This window comes from Mus musculus, chromosome 19 (assembly GCF_000001635.26).
Source record: "Mus musculus strain C57BL/6J chromosome 19, GRCm38.p6 C57BL/6J".
Lineage (NCBI taxonomy): Eukaryota > Metazoa > Chordata > Mammalia > Rodentia > Muridae > Mus > Mus musculus.
The window spans coordinates 5,621,959-5,649,385 of NC_000085.6; the positions used below are offsets into that span (position 1 = coordinate 5,621,959).

Genomic DNA, 27,427 nt, shown 5'->3' on the forward strand with positions numbered 1-27,427 from the left:
CTTTAATGGATAGTCCTAAATGTGATATCTATATCACCCCTCCAAGCTCAGGGACTCTCATAGAAGAGGATGTGGAGGAGAAACGAGAGCTGGAGGAAGCTGGTATGGGGCGTTATCTTCCTGCTGTGACATGGCCATTGCATTCTTGAACGCTCAGCAGCTGTGATTCCTTGCACAAGACAGGCACAGGATTGAGATACTCAACATTCAGTTATAGAAGGAAGAGGAATTCATGAGGTCCACTTTTCTCGGAGGACTTACAGTCAGGGAATAGTTGCTGAAAGAAAGAGAACTTTCTTTCGTTTTTGTTTTTGTCTTGTTCCTGGCTGCCCTGGAACTTACTATGTACACCAGGCTGGCCTTGAACTCAGAGATTTACCTGTCTCTACCTTGAGAGTGCTGAGATTAAAGTTGAGCACCACCATGTCTTTAACACTTTTTTAAAAATAAATTGCCTTTGTCATGGTGTTTTGTAACAGCAGTAGAAAAGTAACCAGTACAGAAGTTGGTACCGGGAGTGGGGTATTACTATGACAGGCTGATCATGCTGGGGTTTGTTGATTTGTTTGTTGAATATGGAAGACTTTGAGATTTTCTTTTTTTTTTTTTTTTTAATTTTTTTTTTTTAAGATTTATTTATTTATTCTATGTAAGTACACTGTAGCTGTCTTCAGACACTCCAGAAGAGGGCGCTAGATCTCGTTACGGATGGTTGTGAGCCACCATGTGGTTGCTGGGATTTGAACTCTGGACCTTTGGAAGAGCAGTCGGGTGCTCTTACCTGCTGAGCCATCTCACCAGCCCGACTTTGAGATTTTCAACTAAAAAGTGATTGAACAGTGTGAGTAGAGCTTAATGACCCATCATAAAGGAGCTTGAAAGACAGTGGTGCTGAGAGTTACTCAGACTGTGGACGCCCAGCTCAAGAGGTTTCAGGGAGCAGGGGGAGCAGGGGTGGGGGAACAATATTAGCAATTGTCCTAGCAACCATTCTTGTGATAATTTGGCAAAGATTATGACTGCTTTCTGCTTAAGAATTTACCTAAGACTAACTTGAATACCAATGCACCCTCACAATGGCTCACAATGGTCTCTAGTTCCACCTCTGGTGCTGCCTTCTGGCCTCTTTGGTTACCAGGCATGCACATGGTACACATACATGCATTCAGACAAATAAAGAATAAATAAAAGTCTTTTTTTAACAAACCTTATGTGTATGAGTATTTGCCTACATGCCTACCTATGTGTATATGTACTGCATGGTGCCTAATGCCCTTGGAGGAGAGAAGTGGGCATTGGATCCCCTGGAACTGGGGGTACAGACAGTTGTGAGTTTTCATGTGAGTGCTGGGAATTGAACCCAGGTCCTCTGCTGTAAACTACTAAGGCATTCCTCAACCAAGTTCTTTTGTTTGATTGTTTGGGTTCTGTTTTGTTTTTGCTTTGTTTTGGAGTCAGGGTCTTGCTATGTAGTTCAGGCTGGCCTTGAACTCCGGATCTTCTGCCTACAATTTCACAGTGCTTAGGTTACAGGCATGCATCACCATGCTGGGTTCTAGCTTACCCTTATAAGTTTGATATTTTACTGTTTGTCTATGCAGAAGGCATCCTCGTGATTGCTAGGCAACAGAGGTGAGTCACAAGGATGGCTCCAGACTCTCTAGCAGACTGCACTACTAGGCTGTGATGTTGGATGTGTTGGGGGTTTCAGATGCATTTTAAACATTACTTTATTATTTCTATATATGGGGGGGGGGGTCCTGAGTGTGTATGTACGTGCACTTTATGCATGCAAGTGGCCAAAGAGGCCAGTAGAAGACATCAAATCACCTGAAGCTGGTGTGTGCTGGGAACCTAACCCAAGTCCTCTGGAAGATCAGCAAGAGCGCTTAACTGCTGAGCCATCTCCCCAGAACTAGCATTAAATACAGCTTTATATTTTGGCTAAAAGTAGTTTTATCGGGACATGACCAATTATAAACGGAGGAGCCTCTGTTTATAGATATACAAGCGGAAGTTTATCTTAGGAATTGGCTTGATCGAAGCAGAGTTCCTTTGTTGTTTGAAGATGTTGCTGTTTATAACTGGCCCTTGAACTTCTGGAAATCTTCCTGGCGTTCGCCTCTCATCTGAATGCTGCATTTACAGGTGCTAGTGCTACCACAGGATCAAACACCTTACCCATGAGTCATCTCCCGAGCCTTCTGGCTTTTGCTTTTATGAGACAGAGTCTGACTGTATAGCTCACATTGGTCTGAAACTTGATTTCCTTCTGCCTTGGCCTTCTGGGTGCTGGAATTACAGGCATGGACCACCGCGACTGACTAATCACTTCATCCAGTCTACTTACTGATTCTGTGCTGATTTCTCCTAGGAACCCCCTCCCATGAATACTCAGAAGTGGCTTATCGGCTGTCGCGTCCGCTCTCGACCAGCAAGAACGACACGACCACCAGTCCTTCTAACAGCAGTTTATTCGCAAACTTCGGTTTTCCTCTCTCTCGCTTCATCTTTTTCTCTCTCAACTTTCCCTCTCTCTCTAACCCGGGCCTCTCACTCTTATATACTCTCAGTCCCCATCCACTCACAGCAGGCCATGTCACCTCACCAGGCACGCAGCTTCAGCCAATCAGGGCGGCAGGGGCATGTCTCCACCAAATATGGACTTGTTTAAACTGCCAGCATCATGGTGCACCTGCGCAGCTCTCACGATGGTCGTGGCTTATTTTCAGGTGTATGAGGAAGTCAGGTGCAAGTCATAAGACTTAGCTGCAGTCCCTGGTGCCTTCTTGGGACTGCTGCCACACCCGCTCCTCATAATCGGCTGTCTACACAGCCCTTGGGCCATCATGTTGACATCTGAAAATAGTAATTGCTTGTTCACTGATGAGTATTTGAATTATTAGAAGGACAGAAGTGCAGATATCTTTGAGTCCCTGCTAGCTGTCATCATCGTCGTCGTCGTCATCATCATCATCGTCTTGTTTTGTTTGTCTTTATGCAGAGTGGGACGACTGTGCTGCATGGTAAGTCTGCTTGGCTTTTTCCAGGTGAGGTTCTTTTACCCCTCAGTGGCTGCACTGCCTCACATTCTCACAGCGAGCCATTGATCAGATCTCTAAATCCTTGTCCTAGCTTGTTATCTGTTTTCTGATAAAGCCATCCTACTGGGCTCTCAGTGGATTTTGTTTCCCTGATAGCTAATGTCTCAACCGTCTTTTCACGACCACTAGTGTTTTCTTTGGAGAGATGTCTGTTTAAATTCTACATCCGCTGTCAAATTGTTTAGAGGTGTTGTTGGTCTTCTCATCAAAATTAGTTCACTGCTTTTGGAACAGTGAACTGGAGAGGCAGCCTAGTGGTTAAGAAAGAGCACATGCTGCTCTTGCAGAGGACCGGGTTTCAGTTCCTAGCACCCATCTTGGTGGCTCACAATGGCTGAGTATGATCCCCACTGGATGGATGGTCTACACAGTGGGATGGAATCTTGGGGGACTCCTCATGGCCAAAACAATCTGAAAAGAGAACAAGTTTGGAGAAGTAACACTTCCTGATTCCAAACTTACTACAGAGTGACACGAGTGCTGCGGCATAAAGTGTGTGGTAGGATGGCTCAGCGGTTTAGGGTGCTTGCTCTCTTGTAGAGGAGCCGAGTTCAGTTCCAATCGCCCACAGTGGGTGCCTCTCAGCATCCTTATAACTCCAACTCCAGACGTTCTGCTGCCTCTGGCCTATGGGGGCACCTAAGCGTGCACACCCACACACAAACACATGCACACACAAACACATGCACACACAAACACACATGCACACACAAACACACATGCACACACAAACACACATGCACACACAAACACACATGCACACACATTATTTTACTTTGGCTTTTTGTTTTTGTTTTTGTTTTTGTTTTTGTTTTTGTTTTTTTCAAGACAGGGTTTCTCTGTGTAGCCCTGGCTGTCCTGGACCTCACTTTGTAGACCAGGCTGGTCTCAAACTCAGAAATCTGCCACCACCCGGCTACTTTGTTTTTGAGACAGAGCCCCACTGTGGAGCCTTGGCTGGCCTGGAGCTCATAGAGACAGGTCTACCTCTGCCTGCCAAGTGCTGTGACAAAAGGCGTGTACCACTATGCCCAACAGTTAAGCTAAAACAGGGCCGTGTGGTGGTGCAAACCTTTAACCCCAGTGCTTGTCAGGCAGACATAGGAAGGTCTATGTGAGTTTGAGGTCTGCCTAGCCTACAGAGAACATTCCAGACTCTGCCTCGGTTGGTACATGCTATGTAGCAGAGACTGGCCTTGAACTTGCATTGAATTCTGTTTCAGTTTCCTATGTGCAGAAATGATAGGTTTATACAACCATGCCTAATTTTTTCTATGAAGTAAAATTTACCTTTTTTTTTTTTGCTGACTTTTGTGCTTTTATGTCATAGTCAAGGAATTATTGCCAAATCTATCTATCTATCTATCTATCTATCTATCTATCTATCTATCTATCTATTTATAGTATTAAATAAATAGTGCTAGTTCAGTTTCTATTGCTCCGATGAAGTGCCATGATCAAATACAGCTTGGGGTGGTAAGAGTTTACTTCATCTTACAACTTACTGTCTACCATCCAGAGAAGTCAGGGCAGGAACCTAGAGGCAGGAGCTGATGCAGAAGCCGTGGAGGACTGTTGCTCACTGGCTTGCTCAGCCCACTTTCTGAGAGAACCCAAGACCACCAGCCCAGGGTGGCACCACCCACATCAGTCATCAGTTAAGAAAACACACCACAGACTTGCTCACAGGCCAATTTTATGGTGGCATTTAATTGAGGCTCCCTATTCCCAGCTAAGTCTCTAGACAGCACACATGTGTGCGTGTGGTCTGCATGTGTTATATTCATGTTCCCACATCTGTGGTGTATACACGTACAGGTGCAGGCACCCTTAAACATGAAGGTATGTGGAGATTGACCTCGCTCTGTTGGGGAATCCCAGGGCAAGCCTCATGGCCTGTGTGTGGGAGGGTGAGCTAGCTACAAGAGGTGAAGAATGAAAACCCGACAGTGCCATCTCTGTAGACCCTGGGTCACAGCCTTCCTGAGACTGGCCTCGTGCTTTCCTTTTCTTACACAGTAGAACTTGTGACCTGGGACCTTACAGTACGAACGGGTTCTATTGGCTGATAAACTGAGCTCAGGGTTAGGGCCCAGAGAAAGACCTTCGATAAAGACAGATTCTTCTAGTGGAGGATGCAAAGCACAAGGGCCTCTTTCATGTGGATATATTCTAGTCTCCACAGGGTTAGGGCTAAAGCCAATCAGGATGTTTGAGGGACTCAGGTGGAGGCCGGCTCCTAATAGAACAGCAAGACTCACCAGGTCAGTGGACCACTTTTCACTCTGGCATTCCAGGTGGCTAAGCATCACTCATTCCCTTCCACTGAAGAAGATAGGCCCATGTGATTGACATTCCTGCTTCTCCAATGCTTATTCCAACTTGTGCTTCCTCCAATGCTCCCTTTATCTGATGAGGCAGTCTCTCATCTGAACCCAGAGCTTACCATTCAGGAAGACAGTCCAGGCAGATTGCCCCAGGAATCCTTGTTCCTACCTCCTGAGTGCTGGGAGTGAGACCTACAGTACACGCCTGTTGATGCTGCATTTATGTAGAACTTATGTAGGGGCTGGGGATCCAAACCCTGGTCCTGATATTTGCATGGGAGGTATTTTACTTTCTGAGCCATCTCCCCAGCCTCAAATATGTCTTAGTCAGGGTTATGATTGTTTTGCACTGTGACCAAAGTAACTAGACAAGAAAAGCATTAAATTCCTCTTCTACTTCCAGGTAACAGCCCATCACTGAGGGAGGTCAGGACAAGACCTAAACTGGGCAGGAACACTGAGGCAGGAGCTTACACAGTGGCCATGGAGGAGTGCTGCTTCCTAGCTAGCACGTTCTTTCAAAGGTTTAAACCATTATCATCATAGTGGGACATAGGCCAACACAGTACTAGAAAAGTAGCTGAGAGTTCTATGCCAATCCACAGGCAGCAGGAAGAGAGAGACACAGGGTCTGGCTTGGGCTTTTGAAACCCTAAAGTTCACCCTCAGTGACACACTTCCTCCAACAAGGCCTCACTTCCTAGTCTGTCTCAAGTACAGTCACTCCTGATGACCAAGTGTCAGCTCACAGATGACACCACTAGGCTCCTCCCAGAGACCTAGCAATTATCACCTGCCACTGCGCGCTCTCTGTCCCAGCATTCTCTCTCCCCCTTTCTGTCCTTCTCTATGTTCCGCTGCCCCATCTCTGCTCTCAAGGCTCTGGTCTGGCCTGTCTGCCATCTATATGTCCACTTGTCTGTCTGCCTCTACCCCTGCTTCAGGACCTCATTCCTCTCCCTCCCCCCAATAACAACCTCTTCCCCCTCCCCAGTACCAGATCTGCTGCACGGTATAATTACTCAGGGGCAAACCTTGGCATGGGCCTGCGAGGCACCCCCTTGAGGCATTATATTTCATAACACTAAGCATTCAAATATACAAGCCTATGGAGGCCATTCTTATTCAAACCACCACACTAACTTAAAACATTTTGCACACTTATGTATTTAGTGTCTATATTGTGTTTCTCGACATAGGACTTGGTACATTATAGGCACTACAGTATAGGGACAGTGAACCACAGTGCCAGTCTCACTACATTGCCCAGGCTGGCTATGAACGTCCTCTGGAGCCCAGGCAGCGCTGAACACCTCATCTTTCCACCTCAGCCTCTCTACATAGCTGGAACCACAGAGCTTTACCACCAGGTCTCCCTGTCTTTTGACAAAAGTGAAATATTTATAATAATTGTTTTGCTTAATCTAAGTGAAGGACTGGTCCATTCAGGAATAAGGACTGCATCCCATATCCCAGGTTCCAGAGACCCAGGGGCTGCCACGCTCTTCAGGCTTTTGTAGTTACCACACGGCACTGAGATTCTCTACTACTTTATAAGAGAAAACTACCCAAACTGTTTATATGTCAGTTTCTTTTTTCTTTTTTTTTTTTCTTTTTCTTTTTTGGTTTTTCGAGATAGGGTTTCTCTGTATAGCCCTGGCTGTCCTGGAACTCACTCTGTAGACCAGGCTGGCCTCGAACTCAGAAATCCGCCTGCCTCTGCCTCCCGAGTGCTGGGATCAAAGGCGTGCGCCACCACGCCCGCTGTCAGTTTATTTTCTATTTCACACTTCTCTGCCTTGTGGTTTTTCTTCTCCCTCTCTCAAATCCATTCCTTTAAAAAAAAAAAAGTCCATTCGTGGCTTCTGAGCTGGCTCAGTGGGTGAAGCGCCTGCTGTACAAGCTCGGTGACCCAACCCCCACCCCAGAATCCACAGAGATGAAAGAAGATAACTCACCGCACAAGCTGACCTCTGACCTCCACATGCCCATATGGGCATAGGCACAGGTAATAATAAACTACAAATAAGTAGATAACTAAATAAATAATTTGTGCTATATGTGGTAGTGCATGCCTTTAATCCCAGCACTTTAATACCGGACAGAGGCAGGCGGATCTCTGTAGTAACATTTTTGAGAATTCTGTAATTTTTGGTTAAGAATGTGCTTGCATTTTAATCTCAGGTCTAGGGATATAGGGCTGCTTCTGACTGTCAGGCTGTCAACAGCAGCCGACTGAAGCGGTGGTAGTAGTTAATCCGCTCTAAACTCCTCACTAGAGACTGTGAGTGCACTTCTTGCTACCACCTCAATGTTGTGGGTTCTCAAGTGAAAGACACACACACACACACACACACACACACACGTAGCCTTTTTAATATGCCCTAAGCAGCTCAATGGTTGGGCCACTCCCAAGCTTCCACTTTGCTAATGCCTCCCCTCTGGTACTCCTGAATTATTTACTTATTTTTTTAAAAAAATCTAATTCCATCTTTGCTACCCAAGACCCAAATGGGAGATGGGCCCCTGGGGCTGCTCCTCCCTGCCTCTCACATGGCTGTTTTCTCTCCCACAGATCCCAAGCCTGATCCTCCTGCTTCTCCCCCCACCCCCCATGGAGATTCTAAAATTCCTCTTCTTCCCATGCCCAGGAAATCCAAAGTCCCTCCTCTATTTCCCTGCCCAGCCATTGGCTGCCAGCAACTTTACTCACCAATCAAAACCAACTGGGGCAGGGACCCTCAGCATCTTACAGGCAGTCAAGCAGGTTCCCTTGTAATTCCAGGAGCTGACTTAACACAAACAGCATCAGAACCAATCCACAACAGACTATGATTTGAATCATGCTCTAGTAGAAGCATGTTTTTTCCAGCTGGAGATAATTTCTGAGATTGTGTGACATTTGGAATTCTTGAAACTTTTCAAATGGTATATGAGTGCTAGGCCCAGGAGGCATGGTGGGCCTTCAGAAGAGTTGTTTGTGGTTTGTTTAGTGCTAAAGAAGAAACAAAAAGAAAGAAATTAGATTCAGGGGTCTCTGTCTCCTATCCTTTTTTCTCTCCTATCTAGTGATGGGGTGAAATGGGGGTGGGGATGGATGGGAATAAGAGTGGGGAATAAAAGAACCCACCAAGTGGCAAACACCAGCTGCAAGTGGCAGTGCCCAAACATGGTACTTGAAAGTCAAGGATAAAAATGGGAAACTTGATTTCAAATGCCTTAGAGAACATGGCAAGAGTTAAAGAAATGGATAATGGGGCTGGTGAGATGGTTCAATGGGTAAGAGCACCCGACTGCTCTTCCGAAGGTCTGGAGTTCAAATCCCAGCAACCACTTGGTGGCTCACAACCATCTCACAACCATCCGTAACGAGATCTGACTCCCTCTTCTGGAGTGTCTGAAGACAGCTACAGTGTACTTACATATAATAAATCAATAAATCTTAAAAAAAAAAAAAAGAAATGGATAATGTTTTTCCAAGAGGCCAGCAAAAAATGTCTTGCATCTGCTACCCCTCTGATATCCCCCACTTTGTTCCAGAAGTGATTTTCTTACTTTTCTTTTGCTTTGTATGTTCCATCTCAAAAAAAAAGTTTGGAAGAATGGCTGAGCAGTTGAAAAACTTGCAGGTGGAAATAGAGAGGTCTGAGAAACAAACAAACAAAATGGTTGAAATGGGAAAATAATGGAGTCACTTTACTCTCTCATTTCTGACAGAGCTGCAGAGTTGACTGTGCAGTTGGAGAGGTCAAGGGTGTGATGGATGCTCTTGGGAGGGAGGCGAGGAGCACCAGAAAAGAGAACAAAAAGTCTCAGTCCTGGTGACTGAGCAAGAGAGCAGGAGTGAGGGGAAGAAACTGCTGGAGGTCAGAGAAAAGCTGATAAACAGGAGGACAAACTGGTAAAACAGCCTGTTTAGAAAGAAAGGGTTAGGGCTGGGGAGATGGCTCAGCAGTTAAGAGCACTGGCTGCTCTCCCAAAGGACCCAGGTTCAAATCCCAGCAACCACATGGTGGCTCACAACCATCTGTAATGGGGATCTGATGCCCTCTTCTGGTGTGTCTGAAGACAGCTACAGTGTACTCACAGACATGAAATAAATAAATAAATACATCTTTTAAAAAAAGAAAAAGAAAAGGAAGAAAGGGTTAATCTTGAACCAACCCTGTTGTCAGAGTTAGAGGAAAGGCAGCCCAGGGCTATGAGATCACCTTCAGCTTTCCCGGTAGTCAAATAGCATATATATATATATATATATATATATATATATATATATATATATATATGTGTGTGTGTGTGTGTGTGTGTATGTATGTGTATATATATATATATATATATATATATACACACATATATATATACACACATATATAATATGCATGCTAATAGTATGGAACAAGGTTATGATAAGATAGGGTAGCATCCTATAGAAATAACAGATTGACAGATTTGGGCATTTTAAAGAGGCTATGATTTTATATGTGATGCAATCACTTTATGTGAAGCAATTTCTAAAGAACTGGGCCACTCAAGATTGGTGACAGCTGTACTAGAGTCTGGTCCACACTTACAGTGGTTAACATGGTAGAGAGAAGATGCCTCAAATATTGAACAGCAAAATAGATCAATGGGAATGAATATAGTAAAAGGCTAGTTCTTAGGTGAAGGGCAGTGCTGTGATGTACAGCAACAGATTCAATTTGATGAAACTTCTACAGAACAATGTAGCTGAGTGGCTTTAAGAGCTTGGGACAAACTTGAGCCTGAGAAAGAGTTTATCTCATTTACAAAAATTACACATGATTCTAGAGAAGCCTTCACGATTTTTGACAAAGATTAGTCTCAGCTGTGTTGTGTGTAATTGTAAAAACCACACTTCCTCCAGCTAGGCTCTGGGACTAGCAGCTGTTTGCCTGTGGTCTAGTCAGGCCCCAGGGCTAGCTAAAGCTTTTCCGATATCCTGGCTATTCCCAAGAGTGCCGCCTGTTCCTCCTGGCCCTGCTGGCTTGCTAAGCCGCCCAATAACCATCCCTCCTGAGAACTCCTGGAGTTACCGCTCGTGTTCCGCCGACCAACCACCCTTCTCTTGCCCACTGAATCTTCGTGGATGGAAAATACCAGAAAATCTTAATATTTTAAAATCAGCCAGATGACATAAGCGCTGGGCTCAGAATCTACTGTCCTAAATTCATCAGCTGTTCTATATTAGAATATAGCTCCAGTGGTGGAGGCCACCACTGTCTCCAGGCCTACATGGTATCCGTGTGTCTCCCTCCAAAGCCTGGCCCAAAAGCCCCTTCTCTGTCTTGTCTCCTCCTCTCCTCCTGGGACCTGGAAAATCTGCCTTTATATCTTTGCCCAACAATTAGCTTCTGCCATCTTTATTTATTCAAATCAAGAGACAATTGAAAACCTCTGCCACATCAGAACCCGATGGAAGGCACATGTTAATAGAGACCTTGGCATTTGAAAATTCAAATACCAAATGTAAAAATGTTATTAGACCATTAAAGACTCAATCAACGCCTATGGAGAAGGGATACAACTGATATTTGTTCTAACGTGTACCATACTAATAGTTCAAGGTATAGCTAGAGGTCTTCCATATCAAAAGGCCCAGTGCTTCAATTGTGGGAAACATGGTCATTTGCAAAGAGACTGTGACTAAGCTGCTAAAGGTCTCAGATCTGGAAATGCCTGGTGTGTTAACTTGAGAAGTTCAATACTTTGTACTGAAAAAGTGAATGAGCTGTTTCTAGGGGCAATGGCTTTCCTAAATCTCAATCAGAAAGACTGCCTAGGCTTGCCAGGATGTCTGTGCAATGCTGCAAAGGCTGCCCCTGGATTCAGGAGTGTATATCCAAACGAGATATTTAAGATAATTTCTTACAGTTGGGAAACAGCACTGAAGGCCTAGCTCAGAGCCTGAAGCAAAAATTACAAGCCTTTTCAGCCAGAAAGTAACATATAGACTGAAAAAACCTCCATTCCCTGTTAGAGATTTAATGCATGCTAATGCAGGCAGTGCTGCTCTAGACTTGGCCATAGATAAACATCGTACACTATCCTCTAAAAGTCAATGCTATAAAATAACTACTGGGGTTTGTGCTCTCAGAGAAAGGAGGCCTGGTCTTGGGGAGGGGTGGATTGACTTCCCAAGGAGTCATTGTGCACCCAGGAATTATAGATGAAGATTTTATTAAAATTATGGCCTATGTAAAAAGAGAGATGCAAGCACAGGTGACAGGCTCGCTCAGCTGCCGCTGTTCCCCTACATCAGAGGTAAAGCCGCTCCAGTAGAGAGAAGGAGGGGTTGGAAGAACAGGAAAGATGTGCTCCAGCAAACAGTTGGTAATGATCAGAGGCCAAGATTAAAACTGCAGGCAAATGGTGTTGAAATAGAAGGTCTGGTGAATACAGGAGTTGATGTAACTATCATTTCACAAAGGTCTTAGAATTCAGAATAGCCACTTTCAAAGGTTTATACTCAGTTTCTAGGACTTGGAAAATTATCTCAGATAAAACAAAGTGTGTGGTGGGTCAAATGTGTGGAACCAGAAGGTCAAAGGGGGATGTTAAGGCCTTATGTGGCTGACATGCTTGTAAATGTATGGGGATGGGATCTTTTACAACTGTGGGGTACTCAGATTAATATTCCTGTAATCCTAGAGACAGCCTATGATGAAATAAGGGGTAAAATGGTAGGTGCTCCTGAGAAAAGTATTGATATATGTCATCAAAAAAAAAAAAAAAAAAAACAAACCCCAGACTGTGCCAGTTGTCCAAACACAGAGTATAGCAGAGATTGAGTCTCCAAATTTAAAAGGGGGAACCACTGCTGAAGGACCAAAGGCCCTTCCCTTAAAATGACTTACTGGTAAGCCTGTCTAAGTAGAACAATGGCCCTTAACTAAAGAAAAAATTGCAGGCACTTGAGCAGCCAAGAGATACTGGGGTATAAAAAAAACTGTGGAATTAAATCAATCTATACACTACAAGGATGTGTTAATATCAGGATGGAAACCAGCAAGTTTTGTGTTGGAGATTTGGGTTTATCTCTCTACAGGATTGGTAAAAAGCTGTGGATATCATCAAAACTGATAAAGATTAGGAGAGGTCTCCTGCAAACCTTGGCCACTGACCTGAAAGTGATTATTTCATCGAAAATGTATGTTTATAATTTCCTGGTACACACACAACAATTTAATGGCTTAAAACAGAAAAGGGGAAATGTAGTTACATTTTTGAGAATTTTGGAATTTTAGTTAAGAATGCCTTTCACGGGGCTGGAGAGATGGCTCAGCAGTTAAGAGCCAGAGGTCCTGAATTCAATTTCCAGCAACCACATGAAGGCTCACAACCATCTGTAATAGGTTCGGATGCCCTCTTCTGGTGTGCCTGAAGACAACTACAGTGCACTTACATGTATAAAATAAATAAACCTTTTTTTTTTTTTGGTTTTCTGAGACAGGGTTTCTCTGTATATCCCTGGCTGTCCTGGAACTCGCGCTGTAGACCAGGCTGGCCTCGAACTCAGAAATCTGCCTGCCTTTGCATCCCGAGTGCTGGGATTAAAGGCGTGCACCACAATACCTGGCCAAATAAATAAATCTTTAAAAAAAAAAAGTCTTTCATTTTAATGCCAGGTGTGGGCTACGGGCTGCTGCAGACTGTCCACCAGGTGTGGGCTACGGGCTGCTGCAGACTGTCCACCGCAGCTGACTATGATTTATTTGCCCTGTGCTCTAGCAGGTGCATGGTTCTGCCAGCTCTAGATAGCTTCTGTGATTGTGTGACATTTGGAACTCTGAGAACTTTTTGGAAAGTATATAAATGCTAGGAGAGTCGAGGCTGGTGATTGGTGGTTGTTTAGGATGTTGGTTTCGGGTTGTGGGTAGCTGTGGTCAAAGAAAAACAAGGAAAGAAATTAGATTCAGGGATCTCTCTCTCTCTCTCTCTTGCTTGATAGGGTGTGAAACAAAGGGAATAAAGGATGGGAAAAAGAAGAACCTACAAAATAACAAAGACCAGCTACAGATCTGTGTTTTAGGCTAGCCTGGTCTACATATTGAGTTCTAGGACAACTAAGGATATATAGAGAAACCCGGTCTTGAAAAACAAACAAAAACATAAAAAGGCGCCCGTCGTCGTCGTCGTCGTCGTCGTCATCGTCAAGCCCGATGACCTTGATCTGCTCCCAGGACCTACTTAGTGAAAAGAAAGAAATGAGTCTGGCAAGTTGTCCTCTGACCACGTGACGGTGGCAGGCTCCCACACAGAGGGCAGAAATCTGGATGGGAAGAGCCTGAACTCAGGGTAAAAAGGAATGGACGGTGAGGAGCACACCTGTGGGGATGAGTGGCGTCAGTGTCCCCTGCATCCCCTTCGTTTTCTTGACCTTTCTTCTGGAGTGCTGGAGATAAATACCAGTCTTCAGTATGCTAGGCAAGTGCTGTAACTCTGATACACTCCTACCCATCTCCCCCTCTGAGACAAAATCACACCGGCTAGCCCCTGCTGGTCCAGAGCTCTCTTTGTAAACAAAGCTCCATTTTTTTCATTTGTGTTGAGAAAGTGTCTATACAGTCCTGGTTGTCTAGCAACTCACTATGTATAGACTGTACTGGCCTCGAACTAGGAGACCTGCTGAGTCTGCCTCCAGAGTGCTGGGGCTAAAGGCCTGCACTACCAAACACAACTCACATTTATCTTTTATTTTATTTTATTATTTTTATTTTTGTATATATGTGCACATGTGAATGCAGTTGCTCTCAAGAGCCCAGAACAGTGTGAGGTCTCCGGAAGCTGCAGTTACAGTTGCTGATAACTGGACTCTGGTCTTCTGCAAGGGCATTATCGACTCTTAACTGATGGGCCATCTCTCCAGCCTGCAACCATCCTTTTTTAAAGAGCATCTTCTGTAGTTCTGGATGGGTTCAAACTATGTAGAGGAGGATGACGTTGAACGTCTGACCCCATGAGCGCTGGGATTACTGGAGCATCCTGGAGTCAGAGATCAAATCCCAGCTTCCTGCAACGTTATGCAAAAACTACTGAGTTCTCATTTCTAGCCTTTACTTTTTAGTAAGGACGCTGGTATTCATATTAACTTAAATTGTAACTATATGTGTTTTTACAAGTGGTTCATGTGAGGACCAATGATGGCTGTGTGCCATTAATTGGAGATTATATTCATTCTGTCGCCTTGACATCCGCCCTCGCAAAATATTAAACTGCTTTTTCTAATCTGCGCCAAGTGAGAAACTGAAATGAGTGGGAGGGGCGTAACTATTTTCACTTTTGTCTTCCTGTTTTTTTCAGAGCCTGGGAAAGCAATTCAGAATTTCCAATCTTTTCCAATTCCCACATGATTTCCTAATTTAGAGAAAATAAGTCTTTCTCTGAGTGCTGAAACCTCCTGTGGCCCGGGAGGCGCCTCCTCCTTCTGGCATAGTGGAGGCAGCCTGATGTGTTGCGTCCTCCGGCCAGAGTCCCCACACTCAATCTGCACACCTGCCCTTGGCTTAGATGGCAATTTTTGCTCCCTACAAACGCTTTCCTCATTGGAGCCTGGACTCCTGGGAGGCCTTGAAGGAGATGTTCACGGTGTGACCCTAGCTGGTTCCGGAGATCCCTAAAGATCTAAACCTTAGCAGACAGCACCTATGTGTGCAGACGAAGCCCTGGGGCTCTTCCAGCACTCATGGCTCTCAGGGACTCTTAGAGGTACAGGTGTCTGCCTAGTCCTCGGTCTGCCCCTCTACCCTAAGGCCTGTCGGATGCAGCACGCTCGCTCCGCGAAGCACTCCTGCGCGCAGCCGGATCTAGGTTGGGGAGCATGTGGCCCGTAGCACGCGGGTCCCCAGAAGGCCCCTGCACGCTTAGGAAAACGTGTGGAATTCAGTCACTGGCCTCCGCGGGAGCAGCAGGCCTGGGCCTCTCCCTGCGCAGGGCGAATGGCCGCAGCCTGCCACCAGCCCTGGCTCGGCTCCAGTCCCGGCCAGGGTGACATCACCAAACTCCTGAGATCAGAGCGGGGCGGGGAACGGGACCCGAAATCCCCTAAAAACAGAGTGAGTAATCGCGGGCCCGCCCTCCAGGCGGGGCCGGGAACGGGACCGGGACCCCGAGCGAGCCGCGCTGCGGAGCTTGTAGTCGGGCCGGCCTCGGGACAAACAGCCTCGGCGTCCTCCCGCCGCGCTGCGGTGTCCCCGCCCGCGCGCCCGCCGCACACCTTCCGCGCCCAGCGTGAGTCGCGCACCTGCTCTCGGCCCCCCACGCGCGGCGGTGGCGGTGGCGGCGGCTCAGCGCGCAGGCGCGGCCGGATTCCGGGCAGTGACGCGACGACGGGCGCGCGCCGCGCATTTCCGCCTCTGGCGAATGGCTTTACTTTAGCGCGCCGTGGGCTCAGCTGCGACCCCGGCCCCGCCCCCGGGACCCTGACCATGGACGGTGAGGCTGCCCTCTGGCTCGGGGGATGGCTGCCCTAGAGCTCCGGGGCCTGCGGCGGAATCTCCCCCCTCCCCGCGCCGTCTTCCGCCCCTTTCTGCGCCGCGGGTTGCTGCGCAGGGAGCGGCAGGCCGGATGGTGGCACGGGGCGGGGCGGGCTGCGAGGGGGTCTGACTCAGTTACCCCTCTCAGTGGAGGGCGCCTTGACTCAGTGTCCCTCCTGGGTGGGGGTACGGGTGAATCTTGACTCCGTTTCCTCCGGCTCCCCCCACCCCCGTGTCGATGCGATTAGTTCTGGCTTCCTTTCCGTGTAAGGAAGAAAGTATCTGACTCAGTTTCCCCAGAAGAGGAGAGGAGGGTATTACCCCCTCCTCAGTGTCACTTATGAACGTAAAACAGGCACTGACTCAGTTTCCCCTGGCAAAGGAATGCCTCTGTGTCCCCTTTCTCTAGTTCCCCGGCCTCTGTCAGGGCAGGTTTCAGGGTCTTGGCTCAGTTTTCTTGGAAGGGAGGGAGCTTGGCTCTGTCAGGCCTTCGCAGGTGAGGGTGGGCACTGGAGTTTATTGACAATGTGCCTTGTCTTTCCCTTTCAGATCTGTTTCCCCTCATCTTTCCCTCAGGTAAGTTGGACCATCCATCCTCAGTAGTCAGGGGCTGTCCTGGAGTCGGGGCCGTGGGGATAGCACCTGATGGCTGACTGTGTCACCCACAGAGCCAGCCCAGGCTTCTGGGCCTTATGTGGAGATCATCGAACAGCCGAAGCAACGGGGCATGCGATTCCGCTATAAATGCGAGGGGCGCTCAGCGGGCAGTATTCCTGGCGAGAGAAGCACAGATACCACCAAGACACACCCCACCATCAAGGTAAGCAAGAGCCCCCAGGGGTGTCGCTGGGACACAGATGTGGTGGAACGCACTGTGCAGCCCCAGCAGACTTGCCTCCTGGTCACCGTGCCCTGTGTCTAAGAGCCAGATTAGGGATTGCTGGCCACTAGAGTACTCTGTACTTTGGACAGATCAATGGCTACACAGGACCAGGAACAGTTCGAATCTCCCTGGTCACCAAGGATCCACCTCACCGGCCTCATCCACATGAACTTGTGGGGAAGGACTGCCGGGATGGCTACTATGAGGCTGACCTCTGCCCAGACCGCAGTATCCATAGGTGAGTTCCCTATGGGCTGGGGGTGGTGTGAGGGCAGGGTAGGAGCAGGCCGGCCAGGCAGCTCTTACAGTGTTGCTCTTTTCTAAACACAGGCAGAATCCAGAGTTCTTAACTCTGTCTCCAGTTTGCAAACAGACCTCCTTTGTCTTGAATTCTCTAACAGTTGGGAACTCCTTATCTTCTTAGAGCCACAAACCCTATGGCTGGACAGGCCAGCCTCTTAGCCTCTTGGATCAGAAAGATATCCAAATGGACCCTCCTAGAGCTTAAATACCAGTTGGTAAAACCAGGCGATAATTGTACAGACAGATAGACGAGATACTGGTAGAGAATTATAACTTCCATGATGGAAAGAAAACACAGTTATAAATTAGGAGGAGGAGTCTGGTCTCAGGAAGCTCAAGCTGGCCTTGAACTCGTTAGGGTTCCCCTGCCTCCTCTTCTCAACTCCAGGGGAATAGGCATGTAGCACCGTGTCCTGCTGCACAGGTCTCACGACTTTGGGTTGGAGGGTTACAGAAGGCCTCTGTGCTAACTCTTAAATGGTGAGAAAAAGCAGACAGACCCAAAAGAACATTCCGTGCACGAGAAAGAAGTACAAAAAAAAGCAAGCAAGCAAGCAAGCAGTACGATGCCCTTGGAAGGGGAGTACGTTCCATTTCGTGTGCTTAGGTCTGGGAAAGGAAGCCCCTGTGGCTGAGGTGGGGCACTGGCTTGGAGGCCTGCGAGGGCCAGCTCCCTCAGAGACTTGCCAGTGGGTAAGGAGTGGGAAGCCTAGACATACCTGAGAGCTGTGGAGTTGGGAGGCAAGAAGGGGCTCTGCTGGAGACACAAAACTAATACCTGAGGCCTCAGCTTCCAGAACCTGGGGATCCAGTGTGTGAAGAAGCGAGACCTGGAGCAAGCCATTAGCCAGCGAATCCAGACCAACAATAACCCCTTTCACGGTAGGAGCAAGGGGCAAAGACATTGATCTTCGTGTGGTGCAAGTATCTCTGTCACCTTCCCTGGGCCTCTGCCGCTCATCTCCCTCCATGGCCAACCCAGCAGCAGGAGTGGAACCTTGCTGCCAGCTTGGCACACACTCACACTCTGCCGTTGAGAGTCAGGCCTAGAGAGGGCTCCTGGAGAGCCGTGATGGATCTAGGGTCTTCCTCCCCTTAGACTTCTGTTTTACATCTCCTCAAATCACCTTCCTCTTTCCTCAGAGCTCCCTGGCCCGTCCCCCCTCCCCCACCCCCAATGCCTTCCACCACAGTGTTTTGTTTTTTGTTTTTGTTGTTTTTTTGTTTTTGACAGTTCCTATAGAGGAGCAGCGCGGGGACTATGACTTGAATGCAGTGCGCCTCTGCTTCCAGGTGACAGTGCGGGACCCAGCAGGCAGGCCCCTCCTCCTGACCCCTGTCCTCTCACATCCGATTTTTGATAACCGTAAGTGGCCGGCTGCAGTAGGGATGAGGGCGGGCTTGGGAACTGAATGGGGACCGGGTGGGTGAGGCCTGGGAGAAGAGCTCTGGCTTCCTTCAGTCATCCAGCGCCTTCCAGCTGTGCTGCAGGGGGTGGGGTGGAGAAGACCCAGAGCTGCCCTGTGACTGAAGCGGCCAGGATGCCCAGGAGCCTGGTGGGAAGTGACTGCTTCCCATATCTGGGGTTGGGAAGCTGGTCTGCCAAGAACTGTGCTCAGGACTTTAGGAAACAAGCTCTCAGAGACCAGATCCTTCTAGACAGCAGGAATTCAGCTGTAGCAGCTCCCAGGAAGCTCTCAGATGACCTGGCTGACTTTGATGGATTGCAGTCTTTAGCAGCAGGGTAAATTAAAGGAAAACCAAAGGGCTTCAGAGTCCTAAGAACCGGAAGCCAGGACTAACTGGAAGTGAGGCGGGATGAACCGAAAGCTGAAACTGTGCCGCTAAGGTGGAGGGCGGCAGGTGTGGTCAGAGTGTGTCCTCTGGACTGGAGGATCTCTGGAGAACAGGGACATCCGGCCTTCAGTGTCCCTTCACCTAGAGCCATGCTACCCGTACTGCAGAGAGACTGATCGGGAATTGCCTGACATAGAGAGCAGACAGCAGCGGTCTGCAGAAGTGTGGTCAGCAGGCTGTGGCCTGGACGTGGCGGGCTGGGCGTGGCGGGCGTTAGAGCTCCTGCAGGGTACCCTGAGACCGCTGATGTTTCAGGGGCCCCCAACACTGCCGAGCTCAAGATCTGCCGAGTAAACCGGAACTCTGGGAGCTGCCTCGGTGGGGATGAGATCTTCTTGCTGTGCGACAAGGTGCAGAAAGGTACACACTGGACTCTGCACGGAGAGGGGAGGGGTGAGGCTGAGCGGAGGTGATGAGTGCCAGCTACCTCAGCGGCTTCAGGGAAAGCAGGTGATGTCACAGGGAAAAACATCAGGTGTTGAGGACAACAACCAGTTGGGTCACACATACTAACCCATACTGCCACTGTCTCCTGCAGAAGACATTGAGGTGTATTTCACGGGACCAGGCTGGGAGGCACGAGGCTCCTTTTCTCAAGCTGATGTGCATCGGCAAGTGGCCATTGTGTTCCGGACTCCTCCGTACGCCGACCCCAGCCTCCAGGCTCCTGTTCGAGTCTCCATGCAGCTACGGCGGCCTTCTGATCGCGAGCTCAGTGAGCCCATGGAGTTCCAGTACTTGCCAGACACAGGTGTGACAGCCGCCGCTGCGGAGGGAGGGCAGGGCCACAGCCGCTGCTGCAGAGGGCGGGACCAAAGCCGCTGAGCCCCAGCTAGGAGAGAGACCAGGGCTGGGTGTCTGAGGCCAGCACTAGGGTTTAGATATGCTGTAGTTCATAGCGTGTAATGATTTCTGTCAAAGGCAAGCCACATGGTGGTCCCATCAGACTACACTGTCTAATGACAAAGGTGTCTCAGTGTGTGTAAGTACCCTTAAGACATTTGTGTAATAAGCTGGGTGCTCCAGCAGCATGTCCAACCTGAGAACTGGTGGCATGGTGGCTCTATCAAGGTGTTCCGGAAGCTGGCCATGGTGACTGGCCCTTAGGCCCAGCACTCAGGAGGCAGAGGCAGGCAAATCTCTCTGAGTTTGAGACCAGCCTGGTCTACAGAACAAGTTCTTGGCAAGCCAGGGCTACATAGTGAGATCTTGTCTCAAATAAATACATAAGTAGATGGATGGTTGGATAGATGAGAGAGAGAGAGAGGGAGGGAGAGAGAGAGAGAGAGAGAGAGGGAGAGAGAGAGAGAGAGAGATAAGGTAGTTGGAGCTGGAGTGGTGGCAGAGTAGTTAAGAGCACTTGCTGTTTTTCCCAGCACCCACATGGTGGCTCACAACCATCTCTAAGTCTTATTTCCAGGGCGTCTGACACTTCTGAACTCTACAGGCACCAGGCATGCACGTTTTGCACATACACACAAGCAGGTACAACAGTCATACACAAAAATAAGCCTTGAAAAACAATCAGGTGAAGAGTGGTCGAGCTTTGCCCTCAGCATGCTCATGAGCACATCTACACATGCATGCACCTCCATGAACACACACACACCACACACGTGTACACACACACTATAATAAGAGATGTTCATACAATGACAGATTTGCTAAACAACATGTCTTAGGATGTGTCCCCGTTGTTAACATTTAGTTACAGTCAGAATCTGCTTCTTATTTAACAGTGACACCCACCGTGCTCAGCTCTGTCGGCTAGATCTGCCCAGAGTGAGCACAAGCGAACGACTTGACTTTAATCTCTCAGCACTTTTCATGGGAAGACTTAACTCACCAGCAGTTCGAGGCAGTGGTACATCTGAGCCAGGGTCACTTGGCTCTATGGACTTTTTGCCACCTTCTGTCTCTTGTCACTACCATATGACCCAGCTTCATTTTGCTCAAGGCTTAGTGCACCACTAAAGCCTGTCCCGGGTGCTGTACATAAGAAATCAAGTGAGGCAGGAGCCGGAGGGATGGTTAAGAACACTGGCGACACTTCCAGTGGACCTAGGTTTAATTTTCAGCACCTACATGGCATCTGGTAACCTTGTATAACTCCAGTCTCAGGGCTTCCATGCACAAGGTGCACAGACATGCTGACAAAACACCATACACATAAGCAAAGAAATATTTGTTTGTTTGTTTGTTTGTTTAATGATTTACTTATGTATGTGAGTACAATGTCACTGTCTTCAGATACACCCAAAGAGGGCATCACTACAGATCCCATTACACATGGTTGTGAGCCACCATGTGGGTGTTGAGAATTGAACTCAGGACCTCTGGAAGAGCAGCCAGTGTTCTTAACCACTGAGCCATCTCTGCAATCCTGTTTTTTTGTTTTAATGAGACAGATTCCTTCCTCTTCACCAGCTCAGTGAGGAGACAGATGTGTAAATGATGTGCCAAGTGAGAAAACAATGGTGCAGAAAGCCGGCCGAGGTGGCGTTTACCTGGGAGGATCCACAAGTGTAGTTTTCATTCTAGTGGCCTAGTCCTGGAAGGACAGAGTTGTTGGGGAATACACAGCTGGCTCAGGGACATCGTGGTGGAAACTGTCTTCAGACAGTGAGCAAGCCCAAAAGATGGCCCTGTTAAGCTTAGTCATATCTGAGGTTTCATTCTGAAAGCAGCAGGGATGCATCTAAGATTTCTTTCTTTCTTTTTTTTTTAAAGATTTATTTATTTATTTATTATATGTAAGTGCACTGTAGCTGTCTTCAGACACTCCAGAAGAGGGCGTCAGATCTCGTTATGGATGGTTTTGAGCCACCATGTGGTTGCTGGGATTTGAACTCAGTACCTTTGGAAGAGCAGTCAGTGCTCTTACCCGCTGAGCCATCTCACCAGCCCACATCTAAGATTTCTAAGCAGAGATTTGACGTGAGCATATCTGGAAGCTCAGCCTGGCTTCTCTGAGTAGAGTGTTAGAGATGGAGAGGGGCAGGGGCGTAGCTTAACGAGGGCTTGCCTAGCATGTACGAGGCCTTGAATTCAGTCCCTAGTAACCCTCAAACCAGGTGTGGTGCTGACACTTGTAACCCAGCACTGGGGAGGTGAAGACAGGAGGATCGGAAGTTGAGGGCTAGTCTCAGCTACATAGGAAGTTTGATGCTCTCCAAGGCTACATGAGATCTTGTCTCAAAAAAGACAGAGTTGTCAAGCTGAGGACCTCTGTTTAACCCACGTGATCAAAGGAGACAGTTCAGAGTGTGACAGTTCAATGTGTGACTCTCACACATTGTCTCTGACCTCTTGTTGCAACACACATGCACACATGAATGTTTTGGGGGCTTTGGGGTTTTTTGTTGTTTGTTTGTTTTGTTTTTCGAGACAGGATTTGTCTGTGCAGCCCTGGCTGTCGTAGACCTCACTTTGTATGCCAGGCTGGTCTTGAACTCAGAGATGCACCTGCCTCTGCCTCCTAAAAGGCATATACCACCACTGTTTGGCCACACACGCACATAAATGTAATAAATTAGGGTGTTTTTTTTTTCCTGTGGGGGTGGGGTGGGGGAATTGAGACTTCAACAGCCAAAAGGAATCCTGGCACTTTTGTTGTTTTTTGTTTTGTTTTTGAGACAAGGTTTCTCTGGATCCTGGTACTTTTTAAGGTCCCCTTTTGATGACTAAATCTCTGTGTGCTTACTCATCTCCAGTTGCTAGTAGGTGCTTGGCAAGTGGTGTTGAGTTAGTATTGGAGGATTGAAAGAAAAAATGATGTTCAGAATTGTTCCAGGTTGCAGTTTGGGTGCCAGGACAGACAGGGAGACACAGGGGAAAGAAGCAGTGCCCTGGTGTGAAATACTGCTTCACCTAGACGGTGTGCAGCTGAGGTGGTCAAATAATTCTGAAGCTTCAAACTAAAGGAAGAAGCCATACACTGAGCTGAGTCTGGAGCCTTCGGCCTGTGATGCTCTGCCCACAGCACTTCCCTCTCCACCTACGTGGATGCTTCTGTGAGCAGCTCAGATGGCGTGCTAGGCTCTTGTCCCCCAGAGCAGGGGTCAAGACAACCAACAAGGCTGGCTGTGTGGCCCACACCTTTAGTTACAGCACTTTGGAGGAAGGGCAGTGAATTTCAGTGAGTTTGAAGTCAGCCTGGTCTGGTGTGTGTAGTTCCAGGACAGCCAGGACTGTATATAGTGAGACAGTCTCAAAAAACCAGGGGGGAAGAGGATTCAACCAACAGACCCTTCTCTGAAGGTCACACATCCCTTCTTAACTGGTTGGGAGACTAGGTCTTAGGAAACTATGACTCCACTACCCTCCTGGAGAGCCCATAGAAGGGAGAAGTGCAGCCCGGCTAAGGAGAGTAAACCCACCATCCATATTGCTTTCCCAGATGATCGCCACCGGATTGAAGAGAAGCGCAAAAGGACCTATGAGACCTTCAAGAGTATCATGAAGAAGAGTCCTTTCAATGGTGAGATGAGGAAAGCCTGAGGGAGAGGAGTGGGCAGGCCAGCCAAGTCCTAGAGTCAGTGAGAGGACACCCGGGGTCTGAAAGCTGACTTAGCTTTTGCCCTGTAGGACCAACTGAACCCCGGCCTCCAACCCGGCGTATTGCTGTGCCTACCCGAAACTCAACTTCTGTCCCCAAGCCAGGTAAGGAAGTCCTTTTCTTTTTCTAGAATGAGGGTCTCATTTGTTCAGACTGAAGTAGTATCTTCTAGAAGGGGACCAAATTGGTCTCACCTGCAGAGTTCTGAAATCTGCTCTCCATGGGGCCTGGACTTCTCAGGGGGAGGCCGGGGTCTCTGCCAGGACCATCCAGGGCTCTTGTCACAGACTGATAAACTCAAGGCTTTGAAAGTGTGGCACAGGAACTGGCCATTTCCTAAAGTCAGTAGAAGTCAGAAGCCATGCTCCTGTCAAACCCTGAGCCCTTTATTCCCTGCTGCTCAAGAGAGTGTGGCAGGAGGGTCACAAGTTCAAGGCCATCTTGGACTACAAGGTTATTAAGTTTAAGGTCAGTTTGAAGAACCCTGTCTCAGCTTTAAAAGTAAAAGCAGGGATACGGTACAGCTCATGTAGAGCGCATGCCTAGCACCAGAGACCCTAGATTCAATATTTGGTACCAAGGGACTAAATAATCCCTGAGTTGGATACCTTGAGATACAGACATTGGAAATGTCTCTGCCCTCAGCTCTCCATTGAATTGAGAAAGAAGAAATCACCTCTAAAGTAATCAGTTGTGGGGCTAGAGAGATGGCTCGGTTAAAGGCACTGGGTTCTCTTCTCAGCAGCTGTCTCTAGCTATAGCTGCTCGCCAAGGGCGCTGCACGCATGCAGTGCACATACATAGAAGCAGGCAAAATGCTCACAAATAAAAACATTTATTTAAAAAATTAAGCTGGGCTGGGTGGTAGTGGCGCATGCCTTTAATCCTAGCACTTGGGAGGCAGAGGCAGGCGGATTTCTGAGTTCGAGGCCAGCCTGGTCTACAGAGTGAGTTCCAGGACAGCCAGGGCTACACAGAGAAACCGTGTCTTGAAAAACTGAAAAAAAAAAAATTAATAGGTTGTGGGTTCTGGTGCGTGGCTCACAAGAGTGACAGACTCCCACCACTGAGCCCGTGCTCCATGGTTCATCCTCTTCGCTGGCTTTGCAGCTGTAACATGGTGAGAGCTTTATGACCGCAGTAGCTAGGGAACACCTCACTGTGGCCCTTGGAAGTGGACCCTACAGGCCTGGTCAGATTTTGGTTCCCAGAAAGGTACTGATTCTAAGCATGGTAGAGCTGGGTCAGGTGGTGGCAGAGGGGCCGTGTATGTCTCTCACTGCCTCTGAGCCTTTGTTCTTTGTCTCTCTCTCCAGCCCCGCAGCCCTACACCTTCCCAGCATCCCTCAGCACCATCAACTTTGATGAGTTTTCCCCCATGCTGTTACCATCAGGGCAGATCTCAAACCAGGCCCTGGCCTTGGCACCGTCCTCTGCCCCAGTCCTTGCCCAGACCATGGTCCCTTCCTCAGCCATGGTACCTCTGGCTCAGCCCCCAGCTCCTGCCCCAGTTCTAACCCCGGGTCCTCCCCAGTCCCTGTCTGCACCTGTTCCAAAGAGCACCCAGGCTGGGGAAGGCACGCTGTCGGAAGCCCTGCTGCACCTGCAGTTTGATGCTGATGAAGACTTGGGGGCCTTGCTTGGCAACAGCACAGACCCAGGAGTGTTCACAGACCTGGCATCTGTGGACAACTCAGAGTTTCAGCAGCTCCTGAACCAGGGTGTGTCCATGTCTCACTCCACAGCTGAGCCCATGCTGATGGAGTACCCTGAAGCTATAACTCGCCTGGTGACAGGGTCCCAGAGGCCCCCTGACCCAGCTCCCACACCCCTGGGGACCTCGGGGCTTCCCAATGGTCTCTCAGGAGATGAAGACTTCTCCTCCATTGCGGACATGGACTTCTCTGCTCTTTTGAGTCAGATCAGCTCCTAAGGTGCTGACAGCGACCCTGCTCAGAGCACCAGGTTTCAGGGCACTGAAGCCTTCCCGAAGTGCGTACACATTCTGGGGAGTGTGCTCCAGCTGCCCCCGACTTGTTTGGGTGATCTCTCTGGGGCGGCACGTTTTACTCTTTATCTCGCTTTCGGAGGTGCTTTCGCAGGAGCATTAACCTCCTGGAGACGGAGCTGGGAGGACTCGGTGCATCCCTGTGTTGATAGCTCCTGCTTCGGTAGGGAACTCTGAGATCCTGCTTCCATCTCCAGCTTCTAGCACTCTCCTAGAGAGGGACAGACTGGAGCCATGGCCTTAGGCCATATAGCCTTACTATCAAGTGTCTTCCTCCACGCGGATTCCTGTACACCTTGATCCAAAGCAGTGCTCCCAAGAGCAGCTCCTACGTGGTGCTGCCCGACACCAGCACATGAGGGGCCGCTCTTCTGTCCTGTGGAGCTCCTGCCCTGCCAGCTCTCCATGCTGAGCTGTGGCCAAGGGGAACAGGTGGGATGTTGCTGGCCGCCTTCAGAATCGGGGGGAGTTTAGTCTGAGACATCCCTGCTCCCCCTTTTTTCAAGTGCCTTAATAGCAGGGCAAACTGTAGAGTCAGGAGGGCAGGCTAGATGCTCAGCCACAAGACAGCCTTTACTGAAAAAGCTATTGGACTCTTGCTCTTTCTAGCTCTGAACTAATAAATGTCTTATCACGCTGGCCAGAGAGTAGCTGTCTTTCAGCAAACACTGAGCACACTGTGTTGCCCACTTCAGGTTGTCTGATGGTGAAAGAATTGACTGTGTACCGTCATCCAGGGGTCTGGGACTGGAGGATGCCTCCTGCAAACTCTTGATTCCTATTGGCAAATGTTACAGCAACTAGGACAGGGCTTCCACTACAAAAGGTTCAATAGGAGTGGGGTTCCTTCACATAACGTAGATCCCTCTTGCTCCAGGAGTTAGGTCAGCAGAGACATGGAACAGCCTGGTGGGGAGGTGATGGTGGGACCATCCTGGAAGTGATGAAGAACTCTGCACAGCAGTTGCCAGGTTTTTCCATTAGCTCAGGCTGAAACAAAACAGCCATTTTGCATCCCTAGTGATCAAGGTCATCTTGAGCTTACTGGATTTGAGACCGGCCTGGTGCCACACTGTCTTAAAACAGCTGTTCACATCCCCGCTCCCAAAAAGCCTGCTGTGCTGGTACATGCCTTTGCTCCCAGCCCTCCAGAGGCAAAGGCAGGAAGGGTGAGTTAAAGGCCAGCAAGGTCTACTCCGGGAGACCTTGTCTCAGAAAACAATACAAAAACCGGTCTGCCCTAGGACTTTTGATATTCTGTACCAGGAGGATACCTAGAACCTTTGCCCAGCCTTGGAGACCTAAACAAAGGCCAGGCGTAGCTCTTGTGCTAAAGCTGGACATACTTCCGGTTTTGTCTTGCACAAGCCTAGCAGCTAAAGGGGGCAGTCTTCTCGGGTGCGCATGCGCCCGCCCTGCGCGCACTCAGCACGGGGAGGCGCAGCTAAGCGGTGGGGAAACCCCTATGCTGAGAGATCTGTAAGTGTATAGTGAGCGAGCTGCAATAGTTCCAGACCCTTGGGAATAGGCTCTTGTGCAGAGCCTGATAGATTGTCCCTGCAGGAGAAGATGCGGTCGAGCTGCAAATGTTGGGGAAATGGAAGAAAGTCTCCTAACACAAACACTAGGTGCACATGCTTAGAGGGCGGGCGCAGAGGCGGGCCTGAAGCGAGGGTGTATAAAACCTAAGGACCCAGCTAAACTCAGCTCCAGATGGGGCGGAGCCCATCTGACCTTGGCTGTTTTGGAATCAGATCCAGGCGACCTTGCCCTGGAGCCGGGGCTGGGAGCCGGGACCCCTTTGAATGATAAGGCTTGAAGCTGAAGGCATCCTGTAGTGGTGCAGTTCAGATTCTCAGCCTCAGTTTAGGCAGTGTCTTGTTCTTGGCTTTCT

The 27,427-nt window shown here is 48.6% G+C and overlaps 1 protein-coding gene across 4 annotated transcripts; it reads left to right on the forward strand.

Moving 5' to 3' along the window:
* The first annotated feature begins 15,483 nt into the window (after positions 1–15,483).
* On the forward strand, positions 15,484–26,176 carry Rela (v-rel reticuloendotheliosis viral oncogene homolog A (avian)). 4 transcript variants are annotated; one of them, XM_006531695.4, is made up of 11 exons: positions 15,484–15,504; positions 16,474–16,500; positions 16,593–16,744; positions 16,897–17,045; positions 17,901–17,992; positions 18,345–18,476; positions 19,223–19,327; positions 19,506–19,718; positions 23,367–23,447; positions 23,555–23,629; positions 24,842–26,173. In XM_006531695.4, exons 3-11 carry the CDS (start codon positions 16,652–16,654, stop codon positions 25,456–25,458), a joined length of 1,557 nt encoding a protein of 518 aa, XP_006531758.1. In that variant the 5' UTR covers positions 15,484–15,504; positions 16,474–16,500; positions 16,593–16,651; the 3' UTR covers positions 25,459–26,173. The 4 variants fall into 4 exon arrangements, with proteins under 4 accessions (XP_006531758.1, NP_033071.1, NP_001351996.1 ...); NM_009045.5 differs by lacking the exon at positions 15,484–15,504 and adding an exon at positions 15,583–15,883 and having other exon boundaries at positions 24,842–26,176; XM_006531694.3 differs by lacking the exon at positions 15,484–15,504 and adding an exon at positions 16,006–16,190.
* Positions 26,177–27,427: the final 1,251 nt, after the last annotated feature.

What these genes read in the sequence shown, in the direction of transcription:
- Rela (XM_006531694.3), top strand. Translation starts at nt 16,163, where the DNA reads ATGCGATTAGTTCTGGCTTCCTTTCCGT. An exon ending in ACATCCGATTTTTGATAACC is followed by an intron (nt 18,477 to 19,222) that starts GTAAGTGGCCGG and finishes CTGATGTTTCAG; the next exon opens with GGGCCCCCAACACTGCCGAG. An exon ending in GTGCGACAAGGTGCAGAAAG is followed by an intron (nt 19,328 to 19,505) that starts GTACACACTGGA and finishes TGTCTCCTGCAG; the next exon opens with AAGACATTGAGGTGTATTTC.